The sequence below is a fragment of the Agelaius tricolor genome, unplaced genomic scaffold (genome assembly GCF_023055355.1).
Source record: "Agelaius tricolor isolate 1412-34295 unplaced genomic scaffold, bAgeTri1.0.p SCAF_58, whole genome shotgun sequence".
Classification (NCBI taxonomy): Eukaryota; Metazoa; Chordata; class Aves; order Passeriformes; family Icteridae; genus Agelaius; species Agelaius tricolor.
This window is the reverse complement of record NW_027269318.1, coordinates 1,364,640-1,382,657: the sequence shown is the minus strand read 5'-3', so window position 1 is coordinate 1,382,657 and position 18,018 is coordinate 1,364,640. Positions and strand designations below refer to the sequence as shown.

At 52.8% G+C, this 18,018-nt stretch overlaps 1 protein-coding gene across 6 annotated transcripts in view; it reads right to left on the bottom strand.

Moving 5' to 3' along the window:
* Positions 1-18,018, bottom strand: part of MAP4 (microtubule associated protein 4) — a 152,554-nt gene that overhangs the window by 86,552 nt on the left and 47,984 nt on the right. For all 6 annotated transcript variants that reach the window (XM_071456400.1, XM_071456402.1, XM_071456405.1 and 3 more), the window contains 2 exons: positions 15,883-16,133; positions 7,537-7,602 (listed from right to left, as the gene is read on the bottom strand). In XM_071456400.1, coding sequence (XP_071312501.1) covers positions 7,537-7,602; positions 15,883-16,123 — 307 coding nt within the window. In that variant the 5' untranslated portion in view covers positions 16,124-16,133. The remainder of the gene's footprint in view (positions 1-7,536; positions 7,603-15,882; positions 16,134-18,018) is intronic.

Genomic DNA, 18,018 nt, shown 5'->3' with positions numbered 1-18,018 from the left:
CCCCATCCATCCCCTCCCTGCAGCTGGGACAGCACCCAGAGCTCAGTGTCACCAGCACCCAGAGCTCAGTGTCACCAGCACCCAGAGCTCGGTGTCACCAGCACCCAGAGCTCGGTGTCACCAGCACCCAGAGCTCAGTGTCACCAGCACCCAGAGCTCAGTGTCACCAGCACCCAGAGCTCGGTGTCACCAGGACCCAGAGATCACTGCGACCCAGAGATCACTGTCATCCAGACCTCAGTGTCACCAGCACCCAGAGATCACTGTCACCAGCACCCAGAGATCACTGTCAGCAGCACCCAGAGCTCGGTGTCACCAGCAGAGTGCCCAGGGTGCCCCAGCCCCAGTGCCAGGGAGGCTGGACAGTGCTGGTGCCACCCCTGAGTGTCCCTCTTGTCACTGCTCTGCACGGACACCGAGCCAGTGACCACAGCTGAGTGTGACCACGCAGCCCCTTCCTCATCCCCCGAGTGCTGCACCCAGGAAGTCCCTGTCCCTCAGTCTGGGGACATGGATGAGGTGTGGGACAGTGTGGAACACTCTGCACAACGTCCCTGGCTTTGTCCCTCCCAACCTCTTCCAGCTGCAGCCATGTCCCCTTCCAGCAGTGCCACTGGAGCAGCAGAGGCAGCACATTCCCTGCAGGACTCAGGCCTGGGCTGGCAGCAGGACCCCAGAGACTCCCAGCACAGAACAACTCGGGAGGGGTTAGTTTGAGATGTTTATTAGGGACATTTATTGCACAGCAGTTACAGCTTCACATCGTACAGAGCATTGCAATGAGCAACTCAGCAGCAGTGACAACAGACAGGTGTGCAAGCACAGGGTTAGAGCACAGCACAGCCCCAGGGCTGCAGAGAGCAGGAGATGTGAGCAGAGAACACTCCTGGGCCTCCCTGCTCCTGGGGCTGCACAGGACACCCCAGCCAGCCCCCACTGGGACACAGGGGTGTTTCCAGCAGGGACAGAAACTCCAGCACTCTGCACAGACCCCCCCATTCCTACAACCCCTGGGGTCCCACCCCAGCACAACCAGAGCTCAGGGGCAGTGCTGCAGAACATCACCCAGCCCCTCAGCACAGCCCCCTGTGCAGCCCCCCTGCCCACCAGTGACCCCATGGCACTACAAATGAACAGGGCACAAACATGGGGTGGCATGGGATGGGTGATCCATGTTTGCAGCAGGGACAGCCAAACCCTGGCTGGAGGAGCTGCCCTGCCCTGCCCAGCCCCATCCCACCCACAGGGTCTCAGGATGGGCAGCTGCTCCCAAACTGCTCTGCCCACCTCATCCTGGCTACCTCCCTCCAGCCAAGGCTTTAAAGCATTCTTGCCTTTCAATAAAGTAAAACATCTGTGGGAGTGGGCCAAGTCTCATATTCAGGTACCTGAAACCTTCCATATTCCATATTCCATATTTCCATATCTCAATCTGAAATTTCCTTCCTTACTTGTACAGCTTTTGGGAGGAGTGTGACACCAAAGCCACTCCCTAAGGCAGGAATTTGGGGCTGGCTGCTTTCCTTCACACTCCCAGTTATGGCAAGGGCTTGGACCCCAAAATGCACCCCTCAGACACCAGTCTTGTATTATTTATTCTCTACTTCTAGGGCACAAGAGTTAAGCCCACTTAAGGCAAAAGGTGAGAAAGAATAATTGAGGAGCCAAGTTAAAGTGATGCTGCCTTGCTTCAAAATCACATTAAAAAAAAAAAAACCAAACTATGAAAAGGTCTTTGAAAAGAAAGCCAAGAAGGCAAGAATCTCCTTTTATGGCCACAGACACCAAAAACCCAAAGGAAAGCACAACAGGAAGGACTCACAGGTTGGAGCTGATCTCAGGTCTTTCCCAACTTGAATGAAGCTGTGAAATTCATGGGTGGGAAGGAAGAGCCCAGAGTGGGGCTCCAGGACTGGGGTGTTCCCAGAAACAACAACTGTGCACCAGGCAGGAGAAAGCCCAGGGTCACTGGCTGGGAGCTGCCCACAAGGGTGGCAGCCCTAAGGAGCCTCAGGGGGCACAGAGGCGGCACCAAAGGGGGCAGCGCGGTGCCAGGTCCTGCCTCAGGGCAGGGCCAGGCTGTGGCTCAGCGCTGGCACCGCCACCCAGCCAGGCCACGCGAGGTCCCACTGGGGACAAGCAGCAAAGCCAGGCTGCCGTGCCTGGGGGAGATGCCCAGAGCTGCTCTGCTGGCCCTGGCACTGCCCTGGCAGTGCCCATCCCACCCAAAGCCTGCCTGCAGCAGGACAGGGCTGCAGGGGTGCCAGGCACTCCCCTCACAACAGGGAAATGCCATTTTTAGCCCAGTGAAGCTCTTAGCTCTTGTTTTGGGCAGTTCAGCCTCGGGCTGCATTTGGGTTCAACTAAATCCTTCCCTCAGGTGTTGCAGGCCAAGTACCCTGAATACAGCACAGGATTCTCCTCACCCAGAACAGTGCCTTGCCTCCCAAAGCCAGGCTGAGCCTGTCTCAGGTTAAACAGTGATTTCCCTCTCTAAATATCTCCTCCTTTCATGCTTTGTTTCATCTACTGATGGGAAAATGAGCACTTTTGTCTTTGGAAAGCTTTGCACCTCTATGGGGCAGTGGGAATGCCACTGGACAGGCTCCTGGAGGTCTGGCTGAGGTTAAACCAGGCCTGTTCCTTCAGTGCTGCTGGAAATGGTCAGGATTATTTCAGCACAGTATCACAGCTCAGTGCTTTTGTTCCCCTCAGTTTAAGCAGGGACAGATTATTTCTCATGGCAGGTAAATTCCATCCAAGGATTCATTCCCCACAGGAAGCCAGAGGTGTGAAATAAAAAAAAAAAAAGCAATTTCCTTCCTTACTTCTGGGGTTTTTGGGAAGGAGTGTGACACCAAAGCCACTCCCCTGAGGCAGGAATTTGGGGCTGGCTGCTTTCCTTCATGCTCCCAGTTATGGCAAGGGCTTGGACCCCAAAATGCACCCCTCAGACACCAGAGCTGATCCACCTGCACCTCAGGACACTTGGTTTTCCCTGATCTGCTTCTCAAGTCTACAAAGTGCTGAAATGATCTGAACCCACCCAAGAAAACAACATTGTTACAGACCAGAACCTCGAGTGAGAGGGTTTCAAAGCAGCAAGGAGCTAGGCAGGTACTCTAAAAGGCTGTGGTGAGTGTGGGGAGAAGGGAAGGGAGATGCAGTCATGGTGGACCCATCCACTATGGAAGCACAACTGGAAATTTCAAACCTTCTCTTATCCAGCACCATGAAAACGGAGAGAAATTAAATTTAAAGGTGATCAAAGCAAAAATGGAGCTGTGGTGGTGATTTCAAACCAGAGGCACAGTGCAGTTCCAAAGCAGGGTGCACTTTTGTGCTTACACAGACAGAGGAAGGTTTCAACAAGCACTGCAGAGCACAGGGAGGAGGAGCAGGATGGAGCCACCCTTTGGTTCTTCTACAGCCAAGTCCAAGGAGGTAAAGCAAGAGCTCTGTAAAATGCTGCAGATTTTAGAAGTGTAATGGCAGGTAGAAAAGGACACTGGCCTCGTGTCAGTGGCAGCCCCAGTGTTAGGAGACAGTCTAGGCTTCTAGGAGGAGAAAATAGAAGAGAGGAAAAGAAGTAGGAGAGGGAAAGGGGATGGGGAAAGGGGCAAGAAAGCGCAAGTGATTAGTAAACATCACCATGGAGCAGCACTGCACCACACCCAACACCTCACAGGCAGCCAGGACAGGGCACCTGCAGGGGACACACACGGCTCTGCTGCCAGGGGGCTGCAGGCCTGTGCCCTGTCACCTGCAGGGCTGTGCCCTGTCACCTGCAGGGCTGTCACCTTCAGGGCTGTGCCCATGTCACCTGCAGGGCTGGCCCCTGTCCCCTGTCACCTGCAGGCCTGTGCCCTGTCACCTGCAGGGCTGTCACCTGTCCCCTGTCACCTGCAGGGCTGTGCCCCTGTCACCTGCAGAGCTGTCCCTTGTCACCTGCAGGGCTGTGCCCTGTTAGCTTCAGGGCTGTCACCTTCAGGGCTGTCCCCTGTCACCAGACAGTGGTGACACAGGCCAGCAGCAGTGACAGGCACAGGAGCAGCACCCCAGGAGCACAGTGTGCAGTGCTCAGAGCATTTCTGTGAGCACTGCTGGGGCACAGAAGTGGCAGCAGGCTGGCTGGAGGCAAAGCCCAGCTAGGGGAAGTACCAGCATCCAGCAGGGACACTTCCCTAGGGAGCTTCTCACCTGCCAGCAAGAGCATGGACAGCATCTTGGGCAAGAGGCACATCCAGATCAACCATGTGACCATCCTTGATGGATTTCTTTCCAGAAATTTGGTTGGGTTTTAGTTTTAAATACATAATTCCTTTGAACTCTAGGCAAATATCTGGCAATAAAGAGTTGCAAATTGCAAATTACACATGAATTTTTGGTTCTAAACGTGCTGTTGGTTTGACTAAGCCCTCCCTGACCCTGGCCTGGTGGAGGTGAGCAGAGAGCTGCCTCCCCCAGCAGGGATCCCAGAGCCCCACTGAACTCCCTGCTCCCAGCCCTGCATCCCTGGCAATGCTGCTCCAGCCTTTCCATTTCTCCTTTTAAGGAAGAGCAGGACCAGCAGCAGGATTGCAGGGGATGTGCCCAGAGCTCCCCTCTGCAGCTCTGCAGATCCCAAACCCCCAGGGCCAGGCAGCCATGGCCACGTCAGGCTCAGCCCTGCCAAGGCCTGGCCAGGAGCTGCCAGGCTCTCCCTGCCTAAAGCCTGGCCTAAGCACAGCCCTGAGCAGGCTTTGAGCACGGCCCTGCCAGGGGAAAAGGATCCAACACTCAGTGAAGGCTCTGGCCCCGAGCTGGAGGGGTTTGGGTCCCTGCCAGTGCTGCACTGAGGGCGTCTGGCAGTGCCAAGGAGTGCCAGCAGCCCAGGCCTGGCTGATGCCAGCTCTGCAGACACACCCCAAGGGCTGCACAGGATGCTGCTGTAATAAACCAAGGTCAGTCATCACCTTGTTTGATGTGATGAGTGAAGGAAATCATCCAGCAGTGCCTGCTCAGCTCCAGCCCAGAGAGAGCCACATTTGGATGTGCAAACAGCTGAACTACCCCTTCTCCTTGGAGTGTTCCAGGAACAACAGAAACCCAGCCCTCCTTCTCAAAGCACAGCTTTCAACACTGGTTTTCAACCTGTAGCTTTTTAACCTGGAGCTTTGAACACTGGTTTTTAACCCTGTAGTTCTGAACACTGTTTTTTAACCTGTAGTTTTTAACCTGTAGTTTTTAACCTGTAGTTTTTAACCCTGTAATTTTGAAGCTATGGCTTTGAACACTGGTTTTTAACCCTGTAGTTCTGAACACTGTTTTTTAACCTGTAGTTTTTAACCTGTAGTTTTTAACCCTGTAATTTTGAAACTATGGCTTTGAACACTGGTTTTTAACCCTGTAGCTTTGAACACTGGTTTTGAACCCTGTAGCTTTGAACACTGGTTTTTAACCTGTAGTTTTGAACACTGGTTTTTGACCCTGTAGTTTTGAACACTGGTTTTGAACCCTGTAGTTTTGAACACTGGTTTTTAACCCTGCAGCTTTGAACACTGGTTTTTGACCCTGTAGTTTTGAATACTGGTTTTTAACCCTGCAGCTTTGAACACTGGTTTTTACCCTGTAGCTTTGAACACTGGTTTTTACCCTGTGCCTTTGAACACTGGTTTTTAACCCTGCAGCTTTGGACACTGGTTTTTACCCTGTAGCTTTGAACACTGTTTTTAACCCTGCAGTTTTGAACACTGGTTTTTGTAGCAGCTGGTTTGCCTGAGCATTACCTGCCTCAGTCCTCTCCTGGCTGCTCCATTTCTCTGCTCACATCCCTAAGAATCATTTCAGGTTTCAGACACAGGGAATGGATCCTGCTGAGAACAAACCCAGAACCAGAGGTGGTTTAGAGCCAGGGCTCCAGCTTTGGGCAGCAGCACCTCTGCAGTGTGGGAGAGGCCCTGCCCAAGGCCATCCCGAGAGCAGCAGCTCTGAACCCTGCACACCCTGTGGAAATTCAGCATTTTTCCCTTCTCTACCATGCAGAACCAGGACATGGAAAGCATTCCACAGGAAGGAGGCAGGGAAAGAGGCCATGAAGGAATTGTGTCATGTACATCTCCTGTTACTCTGGCAAACCTAATTAACTCGATGGCCACAGCTCCTCATCCTGACACCCTGCTCTGCCACTTTGATGTCACTTTTAGACACACTTGAACAAGAGAAGAAAAAAACTCAACTCTACCCCACAAAGAGGGAACATATTAATAAATTAAAAAGCTCCAGACACATAAAAGTATCTTTGATCAAAGTTGTTAACATTTAGTGTGAAGAGTTAAACCTCCACAAAGCAAGAGTGAGGCAAATAACAAAGAATTTTTTAAACACAAGCCAGAAGCTCAATACAAAAATCCTGATGCCTTTAATTATTCAGACCATAAATCTGATTGCATTTCTATCTCCTTTAGTGAGAAGTATTAAATAAGAGGAAGGAAATATCCTTAGGAAGGTTCAGAAGTGTTCTTAATTTCAGTTTATACAGAATTATAGAAGATGCAGCACAGCTTTCTTTTGACCAGATTTCCAATGGCAAATGAAGCACCAAGATCAATTTTTCTATTCCCATCCTCACTAAGGACATGAAACTCACTCACACTAAACCAAACTCTAAAATCCTAAAGAGAATTATAGCAAAGAGGTGTTTTAATTCACCCCCATCTCCCAAGTGTTCATCATCATTTCCTGACCTGGTTTTTAACTTGGGGCTGCTCCTCTGGATTAGGGATAACACTGGGAGCACCCAGGCAGCCTCAGCAAGGATCTGGAGCTGGGATCATCCCAGGGAGACCAAGGGGATCCTCACCCAGGGCAGGGTGACAGCTGGCTCTGGAATATTCCATCCCCACAGCCAAAGCCCTTGAGACAGATGGGCTGGAGTCTGGGGAACCCCAGTTCCCAGGCAGAGAGGCTCAAGGGGAGGGGAAGCAGAGCTCCCAGATGACTGGGACTAAAACAGGACCAAGCTCAGCACTCCAGCCTGACTGGAAAGGTTTTGAAAAATTCTTTTCCAGCTTCTGCACAAGTCTGAAATGTTCATCCAGTTCCATCACAAGCTTCTGGCAGTCAGAACTTCCCTGATGCCATGGACAATGTCCCAAAGGCTCGGTGTCACCTGTGCCACTGCTGGAGCAGGTGTGGGACACGTCCATGGAGGGGAGCTTGGGGGGGAGACACAGCTGGGTCAGGGCAGGGAATAAAAACTGCTCCAAAGGATGGGAGACGTGGGAAAGCACCACAGTGGGTCACAGGGGAAGTCACAGGACAGGGGACAGGTCACCTGTGGGTGTTATGGACTCTCCAAAGCCATTTTTATCAGCTGCCCTCCCAGCACTGCCCATGGACAGAGAACAGCACATCTCCAGAACCAGGTTTTACCCAAAGAAATCCTTTAAACCCCACAGAAACTGAAGCTCTGTTTTGCTGCCCATTCCCTGAGAGCTCTTTAAGGCCAAGGCCAGCCCTGGGAGGAGGGAGGAGAGCAGAGCAGAGGATTGGTACCTGTGTGATGGTCCTGCAGCCCGTGGTCACCGTTCTCCACCACCATGGGCCCCGAGGCTGAGGAATCTGCAAGGGATCAACACAGGGGTTAAACTGCATGGATTCATCTCAGGCAGACCTTGAGAACAGCTCTGTGCAACTGCAGAATCACTGAGGGTGGAAAAGAGCTCCAAGATGGAGCTCAAGCTTTGATGGATCCCCCTTTGTTACCTGGTGGGGATCCCAAAACCAACAGAAGAAATTATCAATTCCAGCCCTGAGCACCCTCACAGAGCTGCAGGGTCCCTGAGGCTGGGAAAGCCCTCTGGGATCATCATCACATCCAGTTTGATCCCCTCCTTGTCCCCAGCACTGAGTGCCACCCCCAGGAATTCCTGGGACACCTCCAGGGACGGGCACTCCAAACATCCCTGGGCAGGGAGGGAGGCTTAAGCACCATTTCCACAGGGAAATTCCTGCTGAAACACCAAATATTGCTAAAGCAGGGATCAGGGCAGGTTTAGAGGAGGGTGGTCAGGGTGGAACATCACCAATTCCAAAACCCAGCACAGAAAATCCTTCTCACTGTGACATTGAGTCCCTCTTGTTCTGACACTGACAGCCAAAATTTCACCCAGCACCAGGATTTACAGCCTGAACTTGGGAAACCTGGCAGCAATGGACAAGGGGAACAGTTGGAAGCTGCAGCAGGGTCCATTTAGAGTATATAAAAGCAGAAGTTTTATACAATGAGGGTGGGCAGGCCCTGGCACAGGGTGCCCAGAGCAGCTGTGGCTGCCCCTGCATCCCTGGCAGTGCCAAGGCCAGGCTGGACAGGGCTGGGAGCACCTGGGACAATGGAGGTGTCCCTGGGACAATGGAGGTGTCCCTGGGACAGTGGGAGGTGTCCCTGCCATGGCAGGGGTGGCACTGGATGGGTTTTAAGGCTCCTCCACCCCAAACCAGTCTGGATTCTGTGACTTTATGACCCTGAGCAGTTTTAGGGAAGCAGAACAAGCAGCAGCAGCTCCTCCCTGGGCCCTCAGCTCTGCTGACAGTGAGGAAATGTTCATTTTATAAATAATAAAGGTTTCTCCCAGAGAGACACACACTCAGTCACCTGGAGCTGCTGCTGGCCCTTCCTGAGCCCCAGTTTTATAACAGAGCCACGTTCCCAGGGCCCTTCAGACACAGCAGGGCTGAATCCAGCCCTCAGCAAAGCAAGAGGAAAAGCATTTCCAGCTCCATCCGTGGCTCATCCTGGTGTTCTGCAAAAATCCCCCATGACCTTGCCAGTTTGTAGGAAACCACACAGCTCCATGCTCCTGGAGGAGCTGGGAACAGCACAGGGACCCCTGGAGCTGCTCCCCAGGCAGGAACAGAAATGGACCTGAAACAGAAACTGGGGGAGGTCCTGGCATTGCCTGGATCCCCTGAAATCAGGGTCAGTGTGGTTTAAACAACACAGACTCACAGCTGCCCAAGGCACAGGAGGAGTGCCAGGGTCCTGCAGTGCATCCCTGAGGAATTCCATGGAATTCCATGCAGGAGCTGCTGAACCCCCCTGGAGCTCAGCCCAGCTGCAGGAGCCACACATTTCCTAAGCTCTGCAGAATCATGGAGCCTCCTGAGAGGGAGGGAAGCCACAAGGACCACGCCAGTCCAGCTGCTGGCCCTGCACAGGACAGCCCCAAGAGTCCCTCCATGATCACATCCTGCTTCCCTTTCTCCCAGAGCTGCTCCTTACACCCTGCACAGGCAACTGAGCTGCTGGGATGTTCCACAGTCTGGAGGAATTTCCCCATGGAAAGGATGCTCAGGTTTGGAGTCCCATCCCTGGAGGTGTCCCAGGAACACCTGGAGGTGGCACTGAGTGCTCTGGGCTGGGGACAAGGAGGGCACTGGGCACAGCTGGGGCTCCATGGGCTGGGAGGGCTTTTCCAGCCTCAGTGACTCTGTGGATGCCACCACGATTATTAATGCATTAAACCCCTCCAAAGTGGGTTCCAGAAGGACCAGAAATGCCATGGCTCTCCTTGGCAAGGACACAGAGCAGGTAAAATGGTTCCCTTTACAGTTTTAGCTTTTTGGGAAGACAAGCTCCCAGAAAAATCAGGTCAAATCCCACCAATCCAGCCAGCAGAAGTGGTTGTTATTTTCCAGTCTCTGAAGGTCGGTGCCTTTGGAGCAGATCAGTCTGAGTTTGGTTTGCTGAAGCCCCAGTGTGAAAGCACCCAGCAACCTGCCCAGGGCCGGGGCTCCTCCCCTCATATCCCAAATTGCATAAACCCAAAACCATGTCAAGATGTTGTAACTACCTAATCCTCATCAGAATCACAAGATAGTATTTGCATCTGGCTCGTGGATCAAAGGATTGTTTTTATATAAACAAATTTCAGGCAGCGCTGGCTAAAGAGATAATCTGGAGCAAATGGGCAGTGCCAGCAGCAGCCCCTAATCCCAGGGGACAGCACCATGGCCAGCACGTCCCCAGCAGCACCTGCAGCCTGCTCCAGGCTCACCTGAGGGCACTCAGGGCTCTGGGGGGCTCTGGGGCTCAGGAGTGCCCGTGCAGGTTTTAGCACAGCTGTAAAATGCTGACACTGAGAGGAAAATGGGAGTGAAAACACAGAGGGACAGAGTGTGACCCAGCTGGTGACTCTGAAACAAGGAGTGCCACCTCCTTCCCTCCATTCCTTTAAATGTTCTGCCTCAAAAGCACCTGCAGAGCTGCCCCAGCCCTGGGGCCAGCAGCACAAGGAGCTGGAGCTGCTGCAGGGCTGGAGCCAGGCTGGGAGAGCTGGGAATGTTCCCCTGGAGAGGAGAAGGCTCCAGGGAGAGCTCAGAGCCCCTGGCAGGGCCTGGAGGGGCTCCAGGAGAGCTGGAGAGGGACTGGGGACAAGGCATGGAGGGACAGGACACAGGGAATGGCTCCCAGTGCCAGAGGGCAGGGATGGATGGGAGATTGGGAATTGGGAATTGTTCCTGGGAGGGTGGGGAGGGGCTGGCACAGGGTGCCCAGATGTGGTGGGCATCACCTCTGTGATGTAAAACCAGCACAGCAGAGCAGCTGTGGCTGCCCCTGGATCCCTGGCAGTGCCCAAGGCCAGGCTGGATCACCCTGGCACAGGGGGAGGTGTCCCTGCCATGGCAGGGCTGGACTGGGATGGGATTTCAGGTCCCTTCCAGCCCAACCCAGTCTGGGCTCTGTGATGTAACAACTGTAGAGCAGGAATGGGGCTGGACAGACTTTGAGAGGGAAAAGGTTTAATGTCTCACCTGAGCCAAAAATGCAAATATCATCATGTGCTGATCTATCTTTGATCCCTGTGGAACTCTGGGCTGTGGGGAACATTCTCCATCTCCCCTTTCACAGGTAACCAAGTGTCTGAATCCCTTTGGCTAAAGCAAATCCTGCTGCAAGGATGTCACTTATTCCTCGTGTGGGAAGGGAGGGAAAAGCCAAAGGAGCCGAGGTCTGGCCCGGGGTTTCAGCCCAGCAGCCGTGGGACAGAGGGCAGCAGGGCCAGCAGAGCCACCTCGTGGTGACACCTCTGGTCCCAGAGCCACTGCTGGGACTGATTCCATTCAACCAAGGCCATCCCTCCTGGCAGGAAGGGTTTGGGTCCTGCAGGGTTCAATCCCATGGGAATGGGGCCCAGGGAGCCCCCCCAGCCCTGCCCCAGCCCCTGGGGAGGGGAGTGCAGGGCAATGAACCCCGGGCTCAAGGACAGATTAATACATGAAATAAAATAACAGAATTATAATAGTGAAAAGAGAGAGGGGAATTGCTGAGCCTGGAGAAAAGGGGGCTCAGGGGGGCCCTTGTGGCTCTGCACAGCTCCTGCCAGGAGGGGACAGCTGGAGGGGTTTGGGATCTTATCCCATGGAACAGGGACAGGAGGAGAGGGAATGGCCTCAGGCCGGGCCAGGGGAGCCTCAGGCTGGAAACTGGGAAAATTCCTTCACTCCAGCCCTGGAAGGGCTCTCCAGATGTGACACAGCTGCCCAGGGCAGTGGTGGAGTCCTCATCCCTGCAGGGATTTAAAAATCCTGTGGATGTGGCACTTGGGGACACGGTCAGGGTGGCCCTGGCAGTGCTGGGCATGGTTGGACTCCATGGTCTCCCAGGGCTTTTCCAACCTCAGCAATTCCCTGATTCTGTGGATAAAAGCCAAGAGGGACCAGTGGTGCCCAATGCCCTGGGCCACCAGGCCCTGAGCAATGCCCAGCATTGCTGTCCCAGCAGTGACTGGCAGCTCCTGGCCACCTCTCCCAGTTCATACTGGGCAGGATGTGATATCCCAGTACTGTGGGATTCCCCCACCCTCCTGGCACCTCCCTGGCTGGGCCTGGCAAACCAAAAACTCCTTGGTCCAGAGTGGGCAGGGCTCAGGGACAACCAAACCAGCCAGGTGTTATCAACACCATTCTCACAGCCACCTCCAAACACAGCACTGCCCCAGCCAGGGGGAAAATCAACTCCACCCCAGCCCAGATCAGGACAATTCCCTCCAAAAAATCCTGTACTCAAGGTTAAAACTCACCAAGGAGCCTGTGAGCAGTGCAGGAACACAGAACACAGGGACTGAGCCTGAGGCCACGTCCCAGCACAGAGCACAGAGCTGCCCTTTGGTCTGGGCTCAGCTCCCCACCAGGAACCATCACTGCACAGACAATCCTGCTCCTCACCTCACCTGAAACACTGCCCAGGAGCTCTGCTGCAAATCATGGAACCCCCCCAGTGTTTTCCTTTCCTTGGAATGTGCTCCCACCTGGACTCCCCTCCTTCCCCCCACCACATCAGCACCTGAATGAAACTGCTGTGCAGCCTCGAGGCCTTTTCTGGAAGCTCCAGAGGATCCTGAGAGCCTTGGAATTGCCAAGGAAAGCAGGCATCACACAGCCCTTGCTGTGATGTAAGGCCCACAAGGTCATAAGGGGATTATCCCAGAATTTGCCAAATTACCACGTCCAGCCAGGTGTGAGGAAGAACAAGCCCATTCTTCCCTGGTATTTTAGCAGTTAACATTATTAAAGCTTTGTTCTAGGACAGATTTTTAGGTGACCAAATGAGTGCTCACCACAGGTCCCTGCTCTTCTCCACCCCTCTGTACTCACCCAGCCCAGGCTGGGGCCCAGCTCAACATTAAACTCTCCTAATCTGGCTCCTGGGTTTAGGAAAAAAAGTGAAAGAAAACCCTGGAGCAGAGCTGGAGCAGCTAAAGCCTGACAGGATGGAGGATTAAACCTCTTCTGACTGGGGAAAGACAATCCAAGGAGCACAGACCGTGATGTCAGAACACATTTGTGCCTTTTAACATAAATAAATGAACAAGTGGAGGCTGGAGAGCCTGAGCTCTGCAGGCTGTTCCTCTCCCTCAGGAAAGCCAGCCTGTCTGGAGCCAGGGACATGGAACTCTCTCTGCTCTTGCCCAAAATCTTGGTGTCACACTCAAACATGGAACTGCGACACCAGGACGCCCTCAGGACCCTGTAAGTCTCACCCAGAGCTCATTTATTCTGGAGCCTCAATAAATGAAGCTCCCTCACTTTACTATCCCCTTCTAAACAGTTACAAATCTTAAATAAAGTTCATGGAAGAAACAGCTATCTGTTTTCCCCTGGATATCACACACTTCTATTCTGACTCCACACCTCCAATCCCAGTTCTACCACTGCATTTTGGGAGCCTTCTCCACATCCCCAGGTCAATGCAGTGTTCTCTTGGGGCTCTGTGCCTTTCAACACAGAAAATCTGAAATTCTCAGCAGCCAGGGCTCCACCAGGTACCCTCAGCACTTCAGGGAAAAACAGATGAGAGAAATGAAGACATTCCAGGATCAAATCCTGAGGCTGGCCTGTGGTAACTGATCCTGCTTTAGGCTTCAGTCCTTCCCTGCTGGTCCAGGGTGGGGAAGCTGAACAGCTCCACTCAGGGCAACTTCTCCATCTCCTCACCAGGGTCTCGTTTGCATCTTGCCAAAGATTTAGATCATGCTCCTGACTGCTCTCCAGCTCTCCCAAAAAAGGGAAAAACCAATCTCCAAAGCAAGAGTAAGAAACTCCATCCCCCCCATTGCCACGGAGGAGGAAATGAGTTCTGCCCCAGGAGCCCAGGCTGGGGCGTGCAGAGAGGGGAGAGGAGGGGCTGGAAAAGCCAGGAGACCCCAGAATCCCTGAATTACTGAGGCTGGAAAAGCCCCCCCAGCCCCTGAGTCCCAGCTGTGCCCAGTGCCCACCTTGTCCCAGCCCAGAGCACTCAGTGCCACCTCCAGGGCTCCTGGGACACCTCCAGGGATGGGCACTCACAGCCTCCCTGGGCAGCTCCTGCCAGTATTTAACAACCTTTCCATGAAGGAATTCCTCCTGAAATTGTGCTTCTGCCCCCCAGTATTTGTGCCTGAGCTCTCACAGAGTTTTAATTACTGAGCAAAGCCAAACGGCCTCGTTACCCCCAGCCCACGGTCCTGGAGTTACTGGAATATGAGTTGGGAAAGTGATGCCCTAAAAACTAGAAAGTTAAACCCCAAGGTATCAACAGCAATGTCCAGGGATACACAGCTGGCAGGACACACTTCAGGGCCTTGTATTTCACACCAATATTGTGTCATGATTTTAGCACTGAGAAATCCTGGTGCCAAGATGGTTCAGGATCTGCAGCTTCTACAACAAAGGATTGCTTAAAAATACTCTCAAATCATATACAAGGTGTTAACAAGTCCTCGTGTTTCTCTGCTTCTGCAGTGCTAAAATAGAAATTAAATAAATAATACACATCTGAACTGCCCAAATTCCAAGTTTTATAATAATCCCTCTGCCCATCCCTCCTGCTCCTTTGGTGCCATTTAATAACTGTGTCAGCATAGAAAATTCAAGGTTACATCTCCTGTATTACAAGGCACCCAGTGCAATTCTAATCAAAGCAAATAAATGCCTTGAACAGAGCAGAACTCCCCATGCTGTGGTTGTGGAGGTTCTGTTTATTCTGAGGAATCACATCCCACCTTCCTCAGCACTGATGAGCAGCAGCATTAAAGCAAAAAGAGAAACCTTCTTCTGAAGAAGTCATCAGATTACCAAAGGTTTTCCTCTTCTATACAGCACAGATCAAGGCCACAAAACAAATAAAATCATCAAGGCACTGCTGGTCCCAGTGACAATTCCCACTTGGGCAGGGAGGGAACAGCACACAAGCAAAGGGAGCAATAATTTAAATAGTTCACTGGGAAAGAAACCCATTGCATGACCCCAAATCTCACTCTTTTCCCTTTCACACAGGGAAACATCTGTTTAAAAATCTTCTTTTCCTGCGAAGTTTTTGATAAAGTTCTTAACACAAATGAATTGGTGATGTTCCACTTGAAACTCCTGGGGCACTTCTGGGGTCCCCAGGTCCAAGACAGACCCTGGGGGGGTTGGAGTGTGACCAGGGCAGGGAACAGAGCTGGGAAGGGTCTGGAGAATCCCTGAGGGAGCTGGGCAGGGGCTCAGCCTGGAGCAAAGGAGGCTCAGGGGACCTTGTGGCTCTGCACAGCTCCTGCCAGGAGGGCACAGCCGGGGGGGTCGGGCTCTGCTCCAGGGAACAGGGACAGGAGCAGAGGAAGGGCCTCCAGGGCAGGTTCAGGTGGAAATTGGGAATATTCCCCCTGGAAAGGTTCTCCAGCCCTGGCACAGCTGCCCAGGGCATGGTGGAGTCCCCACTGCTGGAGGGATGTGACATCCATGTGGATGTGGCACTTGGGGACGTGGTCAGGGGTGGCCTTGGCAGTGCTGGGGGAGCTGCTGGGTTTGATGATCTCCAAGATCTTTTCCAACCTTAATGATTCCATGATTCTAAACATCAGCTGGGCTGGAAAGTGCTCAGCAGCAGCAGCAGCAGAGGCAGCAGCAGGTTTTGGTACCATGCACACAACCAGCACAGCCAAAGAAATCCAAGTAAATAAAGCCTTGGGTCAGAACCCTGGGATTCAGCTGTCAAACATTTAGGAGATGATGAAGATTCCCATCTTCCAGTTCATCACCCACCTTTCCTGCTTGGCTCTGCCATCCCCCAGAGTGCTGGCACCTTGCACAGCTCTGCTATTTTGGGACACTGTTTGTGGAGTGTGGCACCTCAGAATTTGGTCAGTGCTTCCTCTGAGAGCCCCAAAAGCACCAGCCCCAACCATGAGTGTAAAGCACAGCCTCTCCTGTGGCCAGCAGGGCAAAAAGCAACAACCAGGACTTGACCTGAGTCTTGGCTTTGGCAATAAGCGTGTCAGACTGAGGCCAGCAGCAGAGCAGGTCCTGTCCCAGCAGTGTCACAGCGAGCACAGATGTTCCAGCTGTGCCAGGGGCACTTTTGGGGACACTTGGGACACTTACGTTCCACGGCAATTCCGTCCACGTGGCCTTTGCTTTTGGGCTCCTGGCTGCCAGGCCTGGCCTGCTCCTCATCATCCAGCAGGGGCACGTAGTCTGTCTTGTCCACAGTCTCCCCCACCACGTCATCAAACTTCTCAGCCTCCAGCGTGGCGATGAAGTCTCTCTTCACCTCCTCCTCCACGTCAGGGGGCGGCTCCGTCAGAGCATCGGCCAGGCTCAGGGAGTGGTCCAGGTCAGCCATGCCTGAGCACCTGCAACCCAGCCAGGGACACAGAGACAGCTCCATCAGACACCTCTGCCCACGGTGTGCCCCTGGGCCTGCACAGCAAACCTTTGTGCACTGCTCAGGAACTCCCAGATGTTTCTAAACTCCCTCCCCCCAGTGGATCAGAAATAAACTGGGATCATCTAAAGCAGGTTTAGCTCATGGATGTGACATTTCATGGGGTCTTTTATCAGAACCTTGAATAAAAAAGGTAAAAAATAGTGCCCAGCACCTGGCAGGGCAGCCATGGTGTTCTGGAACCCAGCAGGGGGACAGAGAATTCCATCTGACAATTCTGGCCACTGCATGTCCCCTGTGCCTGTACACCAAACATTTGTGCAATGCTCAGGAATTCCCAGATGTTTCCAAACCCCCTCAATGGATCAGAAATAAACTGGGATCATCTAAAGCAGGTTTAGCTCACGGATGTGACATTTCATGCGGTTTTCTATCAGAACCTTGAATAAAAAAGGTAAAAAATAATGCCCAGCACCTGCCCCAGATCTGGAGTTAGTTAATGTCATCCCAGATCTGGAGTTAATGACACCCTAGATCTGGAGTTAATGACACCCCAGATCTGGAGTTAATGACACCCCAGTTCTGGAGTTAATGTCACCCCAGATCTGGAATTAATGTCACCACAGTTCTCGACTTAATGTCACCCCAGTTCTGGAGTTAATGACACCCCAGATGTGGAGTTAATGTCACCCCAGTTCTGGAGTTAATGTCACCCCAGATCTGGAGTTAATGTCACCCAAGATCTGGAGTTTACGTCACCCCAGTTCTGGAATTAATGTGACCCCAGTTCTGGAGTTAATGACACCCCAGTTCTGGAGTTAATGACACCCCAGTTCTGGAGTTAATGTCACCCCTGAGCAGCACAAATGACGCAAGGGAATTTAGTGCTGGGTTTGACTCCACCCAGCTCCCCTATGGAGATTAGGATTTTACATAATCTCTGATGTATACTTCAGTGCTGCTCCTGATCCCTCCCAGAGGGTCCTGCAGCACATCCATGTCCTCAGCAAACCTTGCTAATCCCAGCAAACCCCCTCCAGCCCTGGGATTTGGGAGGGAAAGTGACGTTTTAATAATGTTGACATGAAAAAAATACAGCAAAGTGCACACGTAGGCATTATATCCACAGTTATGAACTGGAAACAGGAGAAGTAACCACCAGTTATCCCTCCCTGATCTGCATCTCTATGTTCAATTTATTCCTGGCAAGAAGCTGAAAAAATGCACCTGAACTGACTCATCTGCAGCCTTCAGGTTGGCACAACACACACCCATCACCAATTCCTTCCTTTTTCACTTTCCAGCCTTTTGAGGTCATCCTTGGCAACAAGAGCCAACAAAAGCTGCTGGAATGCACAGAAAGGCTTTGAAGGCTTTGTCCCCAGTCCCGCTCCAGCTCTCCTGGAGATCCTGGAGGGGCTCCAAGCTGCCCCTGCATTTCCCCTTGTCCAGGTGAGCATTCCCAGCTCTGCCAGCCCAGCTCCAGCCTCTCCTTAGGAACACCAGGAGCTGCTGCCACAGAGCTGCAGCCACAGGGACACAAGGGACACAAGGGACACTTGTTGTGCTGGGTCAGGAGGGGTGACCCAAGTGGCCACTGTGCAGCAGCCCAGGCCTGCAGCCTTCCATGGGGTGGCAGAACACAGATCCTCTTGTTCCCAAAAAACAAAGGCTCCTACTCCTTGAACTCCAGGAAATTCTGTGTCAGCACTGCAGGGCCAGCACATACCTACAGGCTCCAGCCTCACATTCCTTGGGAACAATGGGGTCCCACTGACAGTGGTGTTTCTGTCCTTCCAGGCAAGTCTATTATGGAAAATAATTCAGTCCAAGCTCTTCTTTTTCATTCTTTG